Here is a 14,754-nt window from a genome sequence, read left to right on the forward strand (position 1 = left end):
GATGGATAGGAAAGAATAAAGATGCAATGGCTTAAAATGAGTAAGCTTAGATCACTCCATCACTTGTTTAAGGTTTGCCTCTTATACATTACAGCTGACAGTCAAATCAAGAAGGAAAGAAGTGAACAAATGACTACTAATTCTTGAGCTTTCTGGACTCAATTTAGGCATTTCAGCTGAATACTTAGAGCTTGATAAACTAGGTCTGGACCTTAGCTTCAATTAAACCCTTTTCCAGTTGTCTTTCTCATTTCTAGAAATATCCCTCTAAAAATGAACTAAAGATCTCCTCTCTGCAGAACACTTTATATGTGCCCCCTCAAGAAATATTACTAAAGAATTCATTCTGCAAATGAAGTAGTCAAATTTCATTGCCAGAATTAAGCCTCCTACATAAATTCCCAGCATAGCCTTTCTGTATTAAAATGTTGTAAAATCTTCCCTGTAGTTTAAATATGCTATTAAAATTGCTGTCTTGAACAAGTGAGGCATTTGTTAAGACTGAGACTGACAGTATGGATGCTATGGCCCTCCTTATATCCACAACTATGCAATTTGACAGCCCTATTTAAATTTGACCTTTAAGTACGAGATCAACTACAAACAGATGAGATTCAGTTTATTATTTTATTGTTTAAGAAAGGAAATGACACTTATTTTTCCTCTCCTTAGCTAATACCTACAGCAGTGAGGGGAGAAATCACTGAGAATTCCATGATAACTGGCTAAAAGAGTTTACAAAAAGAACATTATCAGTTTTTAGAAACCAAAATAGCTTGGACAAAATCTGTACTCCATGTTCTCACTTCTATTTTATGCACACTATTACTAATAAAACCTAGAAGTTATCCACTGACAGTTTGTTCTTTCTGCCATTATTTGCAGAAATATTTCTCAGCTTTTACATTCACATGAAGTTTTCACACAAGAAGTTATTTGAGTATTCAGTTGGTAGCTCCACCTAGTGTTATTCATTACCTATTCCAAAAGGAACTGAAAAGCAGAGAGCCAGACATAACACACACATATACTCTACTTTTGCTTGCTGCTTGGAAAAGCAGTTTCTCATATGCCTTCCTCAGAGAATTCATTTTCACTAATACTATGAATAGCTCTCATTGCCTTACATTTCTAAAGTACTTCAAAATCCTCATTTCTGAGGTTTCATTTTTGCAATAGCAATAAACTGTTTTCAAAATCTCAGGTAAGGTGCCAGAAGAGTCCCAAGGACACCTTTTGATACCACTGACCATACAGCATTGCCATTACTGTTGCTGACTCTTTCAAGGCTTAAGAAGGAGTTCTATCTCAGAAAGACTGCACTTAAAATACAGACAGAGCCTAAGGAATAGCAAAGGGCTCAGCTGTTCCCACTTCTTTTATATGTGGAATGAATATCTGTCCAGTTAATGTTCCTATTTTCTGTCTATGAAGCCTTTTGGATGGGCATTAAATCAACATGGGACTCTGTGTCTTCAACAGATAGATGCCTTTAAACTGTGCTTTCTCAACCTGGATTGCTGCAACAGTTTTGTTACAGACAGGGCTGCAGCAGAATCAGAATGCAGACAGGGCTGACTTAAGCCATGCAGTATTGCTGCTATGCTGATGGAATGGAGAAATACAACACTGAAAATGGTGAGGTTTACAGAAGAATCTTCAAAAGGGAAAGTTTACTCACACGGTTGCATTCGGATATACAAAAATAATGAACCAAAGCAAAACAACATGCATAGCTTTCTTCTCAGATGGCTGTAAAAAATAATATTTAGCAGCCTGAAGCTTTTTTTTCCCCTCTCAAGGAAGGTCACTGCCACAATGATCTACTTTTGTCATTTCAAGAATAGGTTGCTGACATTTTCTTTAAAATGGCTGCACCCTGCAATCTGGAAACTTCACTTCTTAGAAATTCATTGGCTTCTTTCTAAAGGGTATTTCCCAGCTCTGTAATTCACCCCAGTTAGGATGCATTAATTAGGCACACATTCTGTATTCTACCTATTTTACATCTGGTTGGGATCTGTTGTTTTTCAACCATGAATCTCAAAATAAAAAATGAAATCCCAGAACCCTGGAGAGCACCTCTTTCCCTGCATAACTAGGGTAGACAGATCATCTTGTTTCAAAGGATAAAGAATTGGTTAGAAGGCCACAGCCAGAGGGCTACAGAGAGCTAAAGTCAATGGCTCCATGTTCAGATGGAGGCTTATCACAACTAGCGTCTCCTAGGGGTCCGTCTTGAGACTGGAGGTCTTCAACATCTCTATCAGTAACCTAACCAATGCAACTGAGTGCACCCTCAGCAAATTTGCTAATGACAAGTGGAGGAGTCCAGTTGATACAACAGAAGAAAGGAATGTCATCTAAAGGGACAAGCTTGAAAAGTGGGTCCAGGGGAACCTAATGTGGTTCAAGAAGGTCAAATATAAGGTTTTGCACTTGGGTTGCGGCAACTGAAACTAGTCTCCTGCTGTCTCAGGAACCACTTCAAAAACTTATTCTGCAGCCCCTTGGAAGTGCTAGGCTCAGACTACCAGTCTCCTCTGTTTCAGAACATACCCTAAAAGCCTCTTACTCAAATTCTTAGCTTCATTTTAGCTACGGCCATTTTCTTCTTCTTAAGGAGCTTACAAGTAAGTCAATTAATAAGCAACCTACAAATTTTATTTTTTTTATTTTTTTTATTTTTTTTTAGTTATTATGCCTATAGATTTTGGGTAGTATACTTTATAAAAAATAAAACGTATTCCAAAAAAAAAAAAAAAAAAACACAGAACCATTTAAAAAACAATATACGCTTACCTGTATGCATTAATGTAATCCTTTCTGTGTTGAAGAAGAAAATCCTTCAGCTTCCCAATATTGGAAATCTTAAAAAAAATAAAAAATAAAAAAATCATATTTAAACTTCATAGCTACAGATATTAATATTTGTATACATTTAAAGTTCAGTACTTCAACCATAAAATAGTAAAACTCTTCAAACATAAATTAGTAAAATTCACTTTGTATTTAATCAGCACTATAACATCTATTTTCTTTCACAATGTAATTTTCACACTTTTCAAGCAATCAGTACATACAAATCATCTAAGGTTCTGTTTGCTGTATGAAAGCAGAATTTTGATAGAAGTAATAAAAATGCATGTCTAGTGTACAGAAAGCATAAACTAAACTTTAAATACTACTAAATGCTAAACATAAATACAATATAAAACATTAAAACAGTAAACGTAACTCCAAGCATAACTAAACATTAAAAATGGTATCAACTGGCAATTCAAAATCCAACATGTATTTCAGAAAATAAATTAATTTTAGATCATACAAGAAATTTTAAAACACTTTACTGATAAAGAATGATATAAATACTCAATTTCCTTTAAGAGCAGTGTGCTGCCCCTCTCCTTTCTATTTCTGCAGCAATGCAGTGACCAGTTTGTGCCTGAAGTACTGCATGTAGCATCTGGGAATTTTTGCCAGGAGATACACCCACAGCAGAATTCTCTTTCTGGATTTCTTTTTCCATTTCTGGATTTTCCCTTCACCATGGATCTGTTTTTGCTCTAAAACCATTTGATTTTCTTCATAGAAGTCATTACTGAGATCTTCTGAAAAACCTCCTAAGCTCTGAAATGACTTTTACTAACTTTTACTAACTTTTAGTATAAGATCCTACTTCAACTTACAGAATAGATGATCTACACAAAATGAGTTTTCATCAGGCACAGAAACGAGACGGCTACCTTAACAGGACTGGAAAGAGACATGATGGAGTGAGGAGATTGAAAAAAACTACCAATAATACAACAGGACAGGGAGTTGGGGGAATCTTCCTACAGCATATTCTCAAATATTCATTAATAATTCTGTGTAAAAAAAGCATGCAAGGAATTTTACAATGCAATAGCTGTTTTAGTTTACAAATACAATAAATGTGGTTTATTCTGTGTATCTGGGGGAAAAAAAAGCATCAAAAGCTGTTCAAGTCTTAAAATCCTATTTTCATGCAAATGTTCCCTGTAATTAAACAAACAAAAAACCACAGAGACAGAACACAGAATAGTTTGCATAAATAGAAGATTAATATCCCCGATTATTTTTTCACAAGACCCGCAGGCCTTTGAGAAAAGGGGAAAAAGCAAACTTGGTAAGGCCACAGAGATCTGTTAAAACAAAAAATGTGCTTTCCTGCACAATACAGGGGCATACATTTCCCTGTTATCATCTGCTGTTTCCTTTTTACTACAATTCATGATAACAGATAGGAAATTTTGCTATTTTTGTGTTTTAAATTTTCCATGAGATGAATAACACGTGAAATTTTGAGCCATTCACAGCACATGTCAGTAACTCCAGCAGATACCAAGTTCTCTAACGTGTGTTAGCACTGTCAGAAGCGTTAAGGAGAGAAATACTGAGAACACCACTCAGGATCAGTTGGACACAAATAGTCAATTTAAATCATTCGATGGATGTTTCTTCTGGAACTTACTTTTGTTTTTTAATCTCTTTCTCTGCATCATTATGTAACGAATTTTGCTTCATAGGACTTTGCTTAATAGGTAAACTACGCTTGACTATAAAAGCAGAATCTTCAAAATAGCCATACAGTGTTTCAGTAGAACAATAATACTTAATAAGCAGAAAGTACTACAGAGAACAAAGAGTAGAACTGTAAAATGAGACACATTTGAAAACATTTCCATTAATACGTTAACAAAGACTAAACTAGAAAAGGGATTAGCAAAATTTTATAAGTAATAAATCTTAATATTGCAATAGCTACAATTTAGGAGTGATTAACAAGCAGAAAGAATCAGAATGACAAGCAAGAACACTGTCTTACAGTAATTAATTCATCTAGTCACAAAGAGCATTCTATTTAGGCTAAAATTGTCATCGTGTGTTTGAATTGCACTGACCCCACTTTGCCTCTCCTTCATTTGTAAAGCTATTTTCATGAATTTAGAATGACACTATTATGCCCATACTCACATCGAGCTCTTAGTTCCCAAGATTTGCATCAGAAGTGAGACTTCTTGTTCTACTTTCCCTCAAATTCTAACAGCATCTCTTGTGATCTTGCACTAAGGCTATTTCTCTTTGGCCTTTTCTTACCATGTAATACTGGCACCGTTTTGAATTCAATTTGTCATAATCACATACAATTAAGTATTTTTTAAATAAAAAAAAAAAGTCTCACTAGCATAAGTAAAGAGAAAGTTAATTTTATCCTAAAATACTCTCAATTCCATTTACTTATTCTAAGATTCTTAATCTTCTACAGACACAAAACATCAATTATGCTACAAATATAAATCTTGAAGATATCTCCAGGGTCATCAACAGGCATTTGGTTTGGGGTTATCAGAAGCATACCACACACTCTGCACAGAGTTATTACACTCCAGTCTAAAGGTAATAAAGCATCTTTCTAATCCATCTGACTGCCCTTGTTAGAATCTTACTGATCTTACTAAGAATAAGAACTGTCAAATTATCAGGTTTCCTAATTAATGCCTTCCATCCATCTGCTCTTGTTTCAAAACAGTCCTTACCCCTTCTTCCCTGCATGCATGCTTCTGAGTTTACTGTAAATAGTCCTATCCGCCCATAAGCCCGAACAAAAGACCCCAAGCTTTTAGTTTCTTCTCATAGGGTACTTCTGTTTGCTCCAGTTTGTATCCATCCTCTTCCAAAACAAATAACCAGAAGGGCATACACTGGTGTTTGTACTTTGCAACTCAGCTGGAGATGTCTTTCTATCCACCATTTTCATATATTTTGCTTTATTTTTTTGGGGGGGTTGATCTCAAACTCCATATTCTACTGCTGGATTTTCTTCTTTTCTTCCCAACTCCAAACCTTGGAATCATTCACCACTTTCTGTAACAGAGCACGCTCCTCCCTCTCCTTCCTCTCATCATGACATTTTAACAGCACAGCCTTACTTCTTCATTCCCAAAAATAAGAACATTATTGAATTTGATTATTTTTAGAATTCAGACCCAGAATAATTCAACTATTAGCCTCCCCTCAGTGCAGTACTTCTTTCAGTACGGCAGTATTGCTTCTGCTACAGCCACATCTTACTCGGGTAATATTTTCTTTGTGAGTCTTCTGTAGACTTCCCATTAGCACCTTATCAGACCCTTTACCACCTGACATCAGATCTTCATAACAAAGGAAACACAACTTTCTTAAAGCAACAGGTTCACAGAATCATAGAATCACCAAGTCTAGAAAAGACCTACAAGATCTTCCAGCCCAACTGTCTACCAATCACCAATAGTTCTCAATAGGTTGGTCGGGCATATTCTATTTTAGTATGATAGCAAATCATACTCCATTGTGTCTTACTTCCCATTTATCTTTTCCCACTTAAAGTCTCCTCTGAAGCCTGAAATACTTCTGAATCAGAATAAAAGCCCTGCTGATGCCGTAATCAGTTTCCCTCTGCTGACTTAATTAGAGGCACTAAATTTGCTAGCCTCTAATCAAATGAGATCATCACCAACTCAACGTATTTTCATTTAAAAAAACCTGCCATCAGACTCATGATTTCTCAAATGCACTGTGTTTGAACTCAACCCATATATTATCTGATAGCTACGGCTTGACTTTATTAACAATTCCATTATTAACAACAAGAAAACAACAATTAACTTTATTTCCAATTCCACACCCCAGTTCCCAATACCTACCTTGTTACTTTCTTTGCCCTGCTCATCTGTGCCTTTTCCTCATTAACTCAGTTTGGACACCACACCTAAACTATTCTTAATTTATACTAGAGATACATGAAAAATCCACTTTTTCTCTGGTTCTTCTTTTATTTATAAGTTGAAATATTCTTTAGCCACACAGGTTTTTAATAGTTCTGGTTAAGTCACTGTGAACTTGTCAATTGACTACTTTATCCTCACAAAGCCTTTCCCTTCTACAACAGCTTTCTTGGCCAGCCAGTCAGTCTCCCTCTCTCTCCCCAAGCTCCCCTGCTCCTTATTGCCTCTGGGCTAATTTTTTTTCCTTTTATCTTCTCTAACCAATCCTTCAAGTAGACATGGAACGATTTTAAATCCCCCTTGCATTTTAGTGTAGCCATTTTTTTTTCCTGCTCTATTCACCCATCCATCATAATCGCAACTTCCTATTGCTGTATACACCTGTTTTGAAAACAAGTGTACCAATGGTCTACACAGCCTTCAGAAGGATTGATGAAAGCAACCTGAAGACAAAGCACAAACATAACTGAGCACTGGCCTCCACCACAGTTCTTGGAAATTAGCTTTCTTCCCCTCTGAAAGTTTGGACTAGAGAAATAAACCTCTCCTTGAAATGAAGGAATAGTTTCCTTAGATGCTCCAAAGAGATGGGAGGGCTTAGAGAAATGCCCTTTATAGTTGCAGCACGCTTACGCTACATTAAAAGAAAAGTTATCTTATGAGGAAGAATATTACTGAATTGCTAGGTTTAACTGACACTTTTCTGGGAATCATAGGAATTCCTCCCAATATCACCAACATCAGTTACAGTAATGCATTAACAGCATGTTCCCAAGCTGCTACTCACCACCTGAACACTGAGGGTTGTCTTATTTTTGACAAAACTGACCTTCCACCTTCCCACTGCACTCCAGCTCTTCCTTGAGGGTCAGCATCACACAGCGGAACACTGGAATGATTTTTCTTAAATTAATCTTCTGGGAATTAGGCTAATCATGTCTAAGATTAACTACAATAAATCTGTTGCATTCATTTGGGCCCTCAAATACCTTTTTCATCACAAGGGAGAGCAGAAGCTGAGTAGTACCAGTAGGGAATTTCCTAAAAGACATCTTCCAAGAAGGGAAGTACGTTCAGTTACAGCTTAAGAAATTTACAACAGTGACCCCATAAGATGGTGTACAAAAATCAGAGACTCCAGGTGTTACTTAAATCCCTCCCAAGCATAGCTTTGGCAGCGGAAACCCCAATGGCTCTCAGCAGTGAAGCAGCAGCAATTATCCACTGGGTGGCAACACGAGTGTCAACATTGTGCAAGTGAAAAGCACCCCATAAATTTACATTAAAGCCTGTAATGCAACTTTTTAAACTTACTTTACATTCCAGTTTGGACTTTACCTTCATTTCAAAGTTTATCTTCCTTGTAAATTCCTCTTTAACACACAAAGCTGTGTTTTGCTGCCACTGTAGGTTTTTCAAATAACTTTTATTAAAACATAAAGGCAACTATAGTATATAATGTAGGTTCAGCACAAAAAGAAGCTGAGAATGGCTGCCATCTGCTACCACAGGTGGCATGCACAGCTCTATTTGTACATGAGGCCTTCATTAGAAATGGTGGATGCTCTTCTGGTTCGAGATTTTTCTTATTATTTTAGAGCAGGTTACATTTCTAAATAAGATAAACAGGACAGTATTCCCTAAAACACAGCACCTTTGAAAGATGCATATACTTTGAACAAAGACTCTGGGTATGTTTCCTGCAGTATCTTAGCAATACGTACACCATTTCTTGCCACTCACAACAAAGAATTGATCACTCATGAAACAGTAGGTTCCAATTTGCATACGTTTAACCCACTGCAAGAAGCTGCAGCATTGTTTACGATTAAAATGATTGGAGTAGGTTCCCGTGACATATTGTAGAGGAAGCCGACAGCGCTGAATAGTCATTTCCATTGAACAAACAGCGCTTTAGCCCATTTGCTCTGCCATCAGAACAATACAGAGTTATTTGGGACCATATAAAACTGTTACACTTTGTACTATGTTTCTATGCTGAATTTTTACGAGACGTATTTGTTAAAGAACACTTTAAAAATACCTAAAACTAAAACACAACAGAAAGACCCTGCAGAAGTTGTTAGAGACTCTGAGCTTAGTGTTCGACTTGGCAGCACTGAAAAGCACAGCTGAGGGAAGGACCTCCTTAAGCACCAAAACAACCAACCAAAAAAATCCCACTACCACCACAGAAGTTTCACATTTAATTTTCCAGTATACTCAAAAGTACTCATCTTCAAATGTCTTAAGTAGATTTCATTTATAGATTCACGAAAGGGTGACAACATTTTGCAGTCCCCTCCACAAAGGGCAAAATATTTAAGAGTTACACTCTTAATTATGTTTTCAGTTCTAAACATACAGTCAACCCAAATATACTCACTGTCCATTTCAGAAGAAATTAAGAGTTTCTGTGAGACATTAGGTGATGTGCAGAGATGGAGTACGGTCTCAGTACTAGTAAGAGATGTAGCAATGGGCAGAGAAACATAAACTTGCTTTTAGTACATACACACACACACTAACCAGAAATTGTGTAAGTGTCTAAAGCATTTAGAAAACAACAAGGAAGTTTTCTATGGTTGGTGCAAACTATTCCTGAAATCTGGAATGAAACCCAATCAAAAGAATAGAAACAGAAAAACAATTAATATTAAATACAATTTCAACTGAAGAAATTGGGTTCTTACCTATACTATTACTGTTGAGAAACACCAATCAGAAAGGCTTTGATACAGAAATGACTCGTATGGATGCTTTTTTCAATACAACCCAATTCTACCCTTCAGAAACTCGAACTTCGGTGACAAAGCGATGCAATTTTCTGCCACAGTGCCATGCAGCAAGGTTCAAACACAACTTCAGCACCTCCCTGGTAGCGTGAACACTTCTTCAGAAGCTTTTGCTGACTCGTATTTCCAAGCTTTTGCTGCTTCCATTGGAAGCCCATTAGGTGGTGCTGTCCCACCGGCATGCACAGCACAGGATCCCGCACTGCCCCCAAAATCGCCAACGTTTTCTGAAGATTTGTCTCTGGAGGGTATACATTTGGTTTAGGTTTCCACTGCCAACGTTATAGTTTCTAAACTAGGTCACGCAGATCAATTGCTCCTGTAACCTGAAACCCAAAAGAGCAACTAATATCTAAACAACATAAGGGTGGCCATACGCTGCAATGGGGCAGGGGAAAGGAGACAGTCAGCCTGGCTACCTCTAATCTCATGGAAATTGGGCCCTGGTTCAGTTCCTGCTTTCCATCAGCATATATGTTACAGCAGCAGACACGGGCAGGGGAAAATTGTAACTGCATTTTATTAGTAGTCTTTCGTACACAACCCAGTAACAAACATAACCAAGAATGGGCATGAGTCGTATTAAAAAAGTATGGTACACAGGGTAAAGCCATTGAAAATCCAACTGAGACAATTAAAAGCCATTAAAATGAAGACCAAGTCATGTTAATCCTTCAAAGGTAAATATATTTAAAAAAATAAACAACAACAAAAAAAACTTAGGAAGATCAAACGTGTAATATGATCAGTATTTCTATAATTAAAAATAACAGTTTTTCAACAGGGGTGAAGGATGGTAAAACTGAAGTAAAATGTATCATCCACTGTGGGATATTCAAAGATAAAATCTACTTGCAGAATACAAGAGACAGTATTCAGATCATTAAGAAACTGATTAAGAGGCCTCCACGTAGCAGTACAAGGCAAAGCCTGTTTTGCAGCATCTGGTCTGTGGCAGAAAACGCTTCGGTTTGCTTAGTAGCAACTTGGCAAAAACGGCAGCGTGAAAAAGCACTGCCTTGCACAGTAAAGGGGGAAAAAAAAGCTCACTTTTAAGGAAAATCTTTTTCGTTTCGTAATACCCGCTTTCCTTAGGATACATTTAAACGTCCTGCCTAAGGTTCAACAATTCGCTCACAATGATTTTTGCTACTGTCAGTTCTCACCCTGAATGCTCATCCTCTAATTACGCCCTGGGTGTGCACTTAATCATTTTAAGGTTTTAATTCACTGTTTATTACAAGTAGAAAATTTGGTAATAAATAACTTGCTCTCAGTCTAAAAGCGTCAAATCGTGCCTTCCCATGCTTTCCTTAAAGCATAGTCCATTTACAGGGGATGTAAGATTTGGTCAAGTAAAAGATGGACAGACTGTTTGTTGTTATGAATTTTTCTAGTAAGAGTCAAGTAAAATTAGAAGCTAAGAGGATGAAAGCTCCAGTTTCCCATCAAATACCATAGAGACTGAAAGCACCCAGTGTTATCACTGGTTTTGCTGGGCTGTTATTATGGGGTGAGGTTGCTGCGTTGTTTAGCAATCTGCACAGTACCTACATCAGATTCCAACTGAAAAGAAAAATTGTTCTGAAGCTTTTAAATTACTTTTTTTAAAATGACTGAAATTATGATAATGCATATTAGGTGCTCTAACGAAGTGTTACAATCATTTTACTCCAGGGATCTGTAAATACAGGAGAAGTCTTATTTTATAGATAATGACTTAAAAGCTAGGTTTTAATTCTTAACTGGAGAACTGCAATACATGTAGAACTTAGATAAGGATGTCTGTGCTCGGTTTGTCACTGTTTTCTCTCATCTTGTGGGAGTACGCAGGTTTGACACCCACTTGGACAGAAGTGCATCCAAATACTCTGAAGATCTGCAGAGGGTCAACAGGAACATGAGGTGACCCTGAGAAAAAATTAACAGTAGACTTTAGAATGTACAGTCATGCTAGATGTTTTTATTTAACTAGTCTTCATTTACTCTCTCTGAGGCAATAAATACCTTCAATAAAAAAAAAAAAGGAACATCTGATTTTACTTAAACTATTTCCCTCTTTCTTGTTTATAGTCCAACTCTAATCATAACTTTCTTGAACATTTATATTTTTTTACACAATCATCCAAAACCTCATTGACTAAAATATAAATTCCACAACAATTGTGGGGAATGTTTTGGTTGAGAGATAAAAGTAAATTGGTCAAAATACATATTTGCAATAATTGGCCTTTACCATCGCTGTTCAAAGCACTCCACTTACAGCACCGCAGTGACTGCACTCAGCTTTGTGTCTGCATGAGAGATTTTTCTCATCCCTGTTCTCACAGGCTAAACTCATGCAGCGTTATGTATTCTTGTTTAAATATATTTCACGATGTAAGAAGATTTCCAGTCTCTAATGCACATGCAGTAATGAAAGGTTACTCTATCTGAGTAGCCTTCTGAAACCCAGGGTCCAGGATTTTGCAGCACAATTTGCAGGGAGTTACATGTGCATGAGTTAACTCTGGGACCAAAGTTCAGCAGAAGTCATTGCAGAGCACACAAGCAGGCGGGCAATGTGGCACCAGCTGGGCAGACTCCTCTCCCCGTTGAAGCCGTGGCCAAAATGGGAACTTCCCACAGTGGGTCCCCTGCTCTGCTTTCAAAGCATCTTCACTTTACATTCTGTGTTCTCTGTGTATTTGCAGTCTACACCAACACACCTATACACCAACGCTGTACAAACTGACACAGTGCTCACCGGGCCTCAAATTCCTAACTCTATCAAGTATCATTCAAATGGACAAGCTCCATTTTGTTTCCACGTTCAAGGGTTATTCATGGATTTTCAGCATTAGCACAATTCTGTCGAGTATACAAAAATCCTTTCATTAGATTTCAATACCTTTGTTTTTATTACACTAATGAAAGACCACGTCAGTGGTTGCTTTAGTGCTTGTGTCAATCGATCAGTTTCTTCCCACTGAAAACACAACAAGGAATGGGCCAAGCATCTGGGCTGCACAGAGAATATCATTATTGTTTACCTACAGAAGGCATAATCAGGCACAACAGCAAATAAATAGCTGCAAAGTAGCTACTTCTGAACACATCTGCTAATAGTACCTTGTTCCCTCCAGCCACACCATTATTTACTTATTTCTTTACAGAATTGTCTTATGAAACAGCAAGTAAGACAAACCATGGCAGCTTTTCAACCCCACAGCATGGGCCAGAAGCTGAAGCCAAGCTCAAGCTGGCCTGAAGCAGCACTGAGAACGGATGCAGCTTCCTTTGGGCCCACCCGACTGTCTCCTACCTGAGTCAGTCAAAGCCCAGCAGCAACATCTGAGCAAAATTTCCTGTAGGCAACACCACTGTCAAACACAGCTACCAGAGCCACCCACCAGCTGAGCGAGGTACCACTAAACGTGGCATGACAAACCATCTCCAGAACCCTTCATTTCATCACCACAAAATGCTCTTCCTATCAGTTTTGATCTACCTAGGATTCACCAACTGCTTTGGCCTGTGGAGAAAAGGGGGTGGAAGGATGGGGGAGACTAATTTCTACCAGGAAAACTTAAAGCAGATGGTCACGTAGAAATTTTTCCCAACAAAGTGCTGTCAGAATTAAGGAGCAGCAAGCTCTAGCTGTAATTCAAAGGGAAATCAATGCTATTCGTTCACATGTGAGTAATGCTGACAATTCCAACGACTATATTTTTTTAATCACTTAAAAGTGGGAACTCCTGACACGAATTTTAGTTGTGAAGCAAAGATACCTTTTCTCCCCCCTCTCAGCTATGAATCTTAAGATTTCTTAAATGTCCATTTCCTGTAATTTTAATAATTTCAGACTATAATTATTTATATATGTTTATGATACCTTTGGGGGTATCATTACAATTATTTTTTTAAGAATTTATACTCAGGAAAATAAAATTAAGTAATAGCTTCTCTTAAGGAGAGACTGTCAGCCCTGCTCTGAATAAACAATCCCCCTTACAAGTAAGCTCGTGATTTATACCCCCTGTAACCACAGAAATTTAGCTTGAGTTTATACCAAATAGAGTAAAACAACCTATTTAATGAAAATCAGAAAACTACTATTGCAAGTGAAAGTTAATATTCCGTTTTGTTGCGTTGGTTTTTTTGTGTTTTTGGTGGGTTTTTTTGTTTGCTTTAATTCTGCTTTGTATGCAGTCGTAAGATTTTACTTGATGGGCTCCTTCTTACAACTTAGTCATACTTAACCAATCTGAATAAGGCATTCAGACATCTGTGTATTTTAGTTTTCACTAAATGCACATCAAACAGTAAGATAAAAGTTAAAGACTTTTAGATGTGAGAAGCTGTAGTTAAATGATAAAGGCAATTGTGAGAAACTGTTACGACACTGCAAGACTGACGTGAACATAGCATAAAAGTTTTTGAGGCTTTTGATATAACAAGTTTGGGAATGGCAAAAAAGGAAAATAAACACAAATTGAAACCACTTTTATATGTCAGCATTGCTAAAATGATTGCGTATTGTATGTTACAAATGCCAACTGACTGTTTGCAATAGGGTAAGAGTATCTATGAAGCTGAATAAAATGATAAGGAGTGCAACTGTGGAAAAATAATGATAAAGAATCTTAAGGTTAAAATCTTTAAATATTGATAATTAAGTAAGTAGAAGTACCGAAGAGTACTGGCCAGGTTCACACAGGTATATTTCACCAAGGCAACAAATCCTTGCCCAAAACCCAGAATTTTTTTCCACAATGAAATAGATTGAAATTGTTTCCTGTGGGAACACCCAGATCTGCCACATAAATCTAACAAAAGGTGTGAAAACAGACAGTATAACAAACCTTCTTCATAAGAAATGCAACCTAACAGATCACTTCTCTTGTATCTATACATGCTATGAAAAACTGTTCTAGCTGTTCTATTATCCACATTATAAGTCTATCTCAATCATATCAATGGGAAATTATCAAACTATATGAAAAATCATTTCAGCCTTATTTACAACTAGAACGTTGAACTCCATAAACATAGATATTGTCTCATCTATTACACAACAAACTGATATATAACCGAAGAAAGAAAAAAATAAGCAGCTTAAAAGATGGAAGTCTGTATAAATACAGCAGCTTCATAAGCCACAGGAACAATTTTGAAGTCATCAGGACCCC

At 37.1% G+C, this 14,754-nt stretch overlaps 1 protein-coding gene across 3 annotated transcripts in view; it reads right to left on the reverse strand.

The window, feature by feature from the left end:
* The window catches only part of STX18 (syntaxin 18), a 56,251-nt gene that overhangs the window by 26,777 nt on the left and 14,720 nt on the right, over window positions 1-14,754 (reverse strand). For 2 of the 3 annotated variants that reach the window (NM_001252158.2, XM_015285761.4), the window contains exon 2: window positions 2,803-2,870. In NM_001252158.2, the coding sequence (NP_001239087.2) occupies window positions 2,803-2,870 (68 nt within the window). Of the gene's footprint in view, window positions 1-2,802; window positions 2,871-6,096; window positions 7,305-14,754 lie in introns of those variants that run through there. The other variant, XM_046940196.1, reaches the window with a different exon arrangement.

This window comes from Gallus gallus, chromosome 4 (genome assembly GCF_016699485.2).
Source record: "Gallus gallus isolate bGalGal1 chromosome 4, bGalGal1.mat.broiler.GRCg7b, whole genome shotgun sequence".
In the NCBI taxonomy this organism is placed as follows: domain Eukaryota; kingdom Metazoa; phylum Chordata; class Aves; order Galliformes; family Phasianidae; genus Gallus; species Gallus gallus.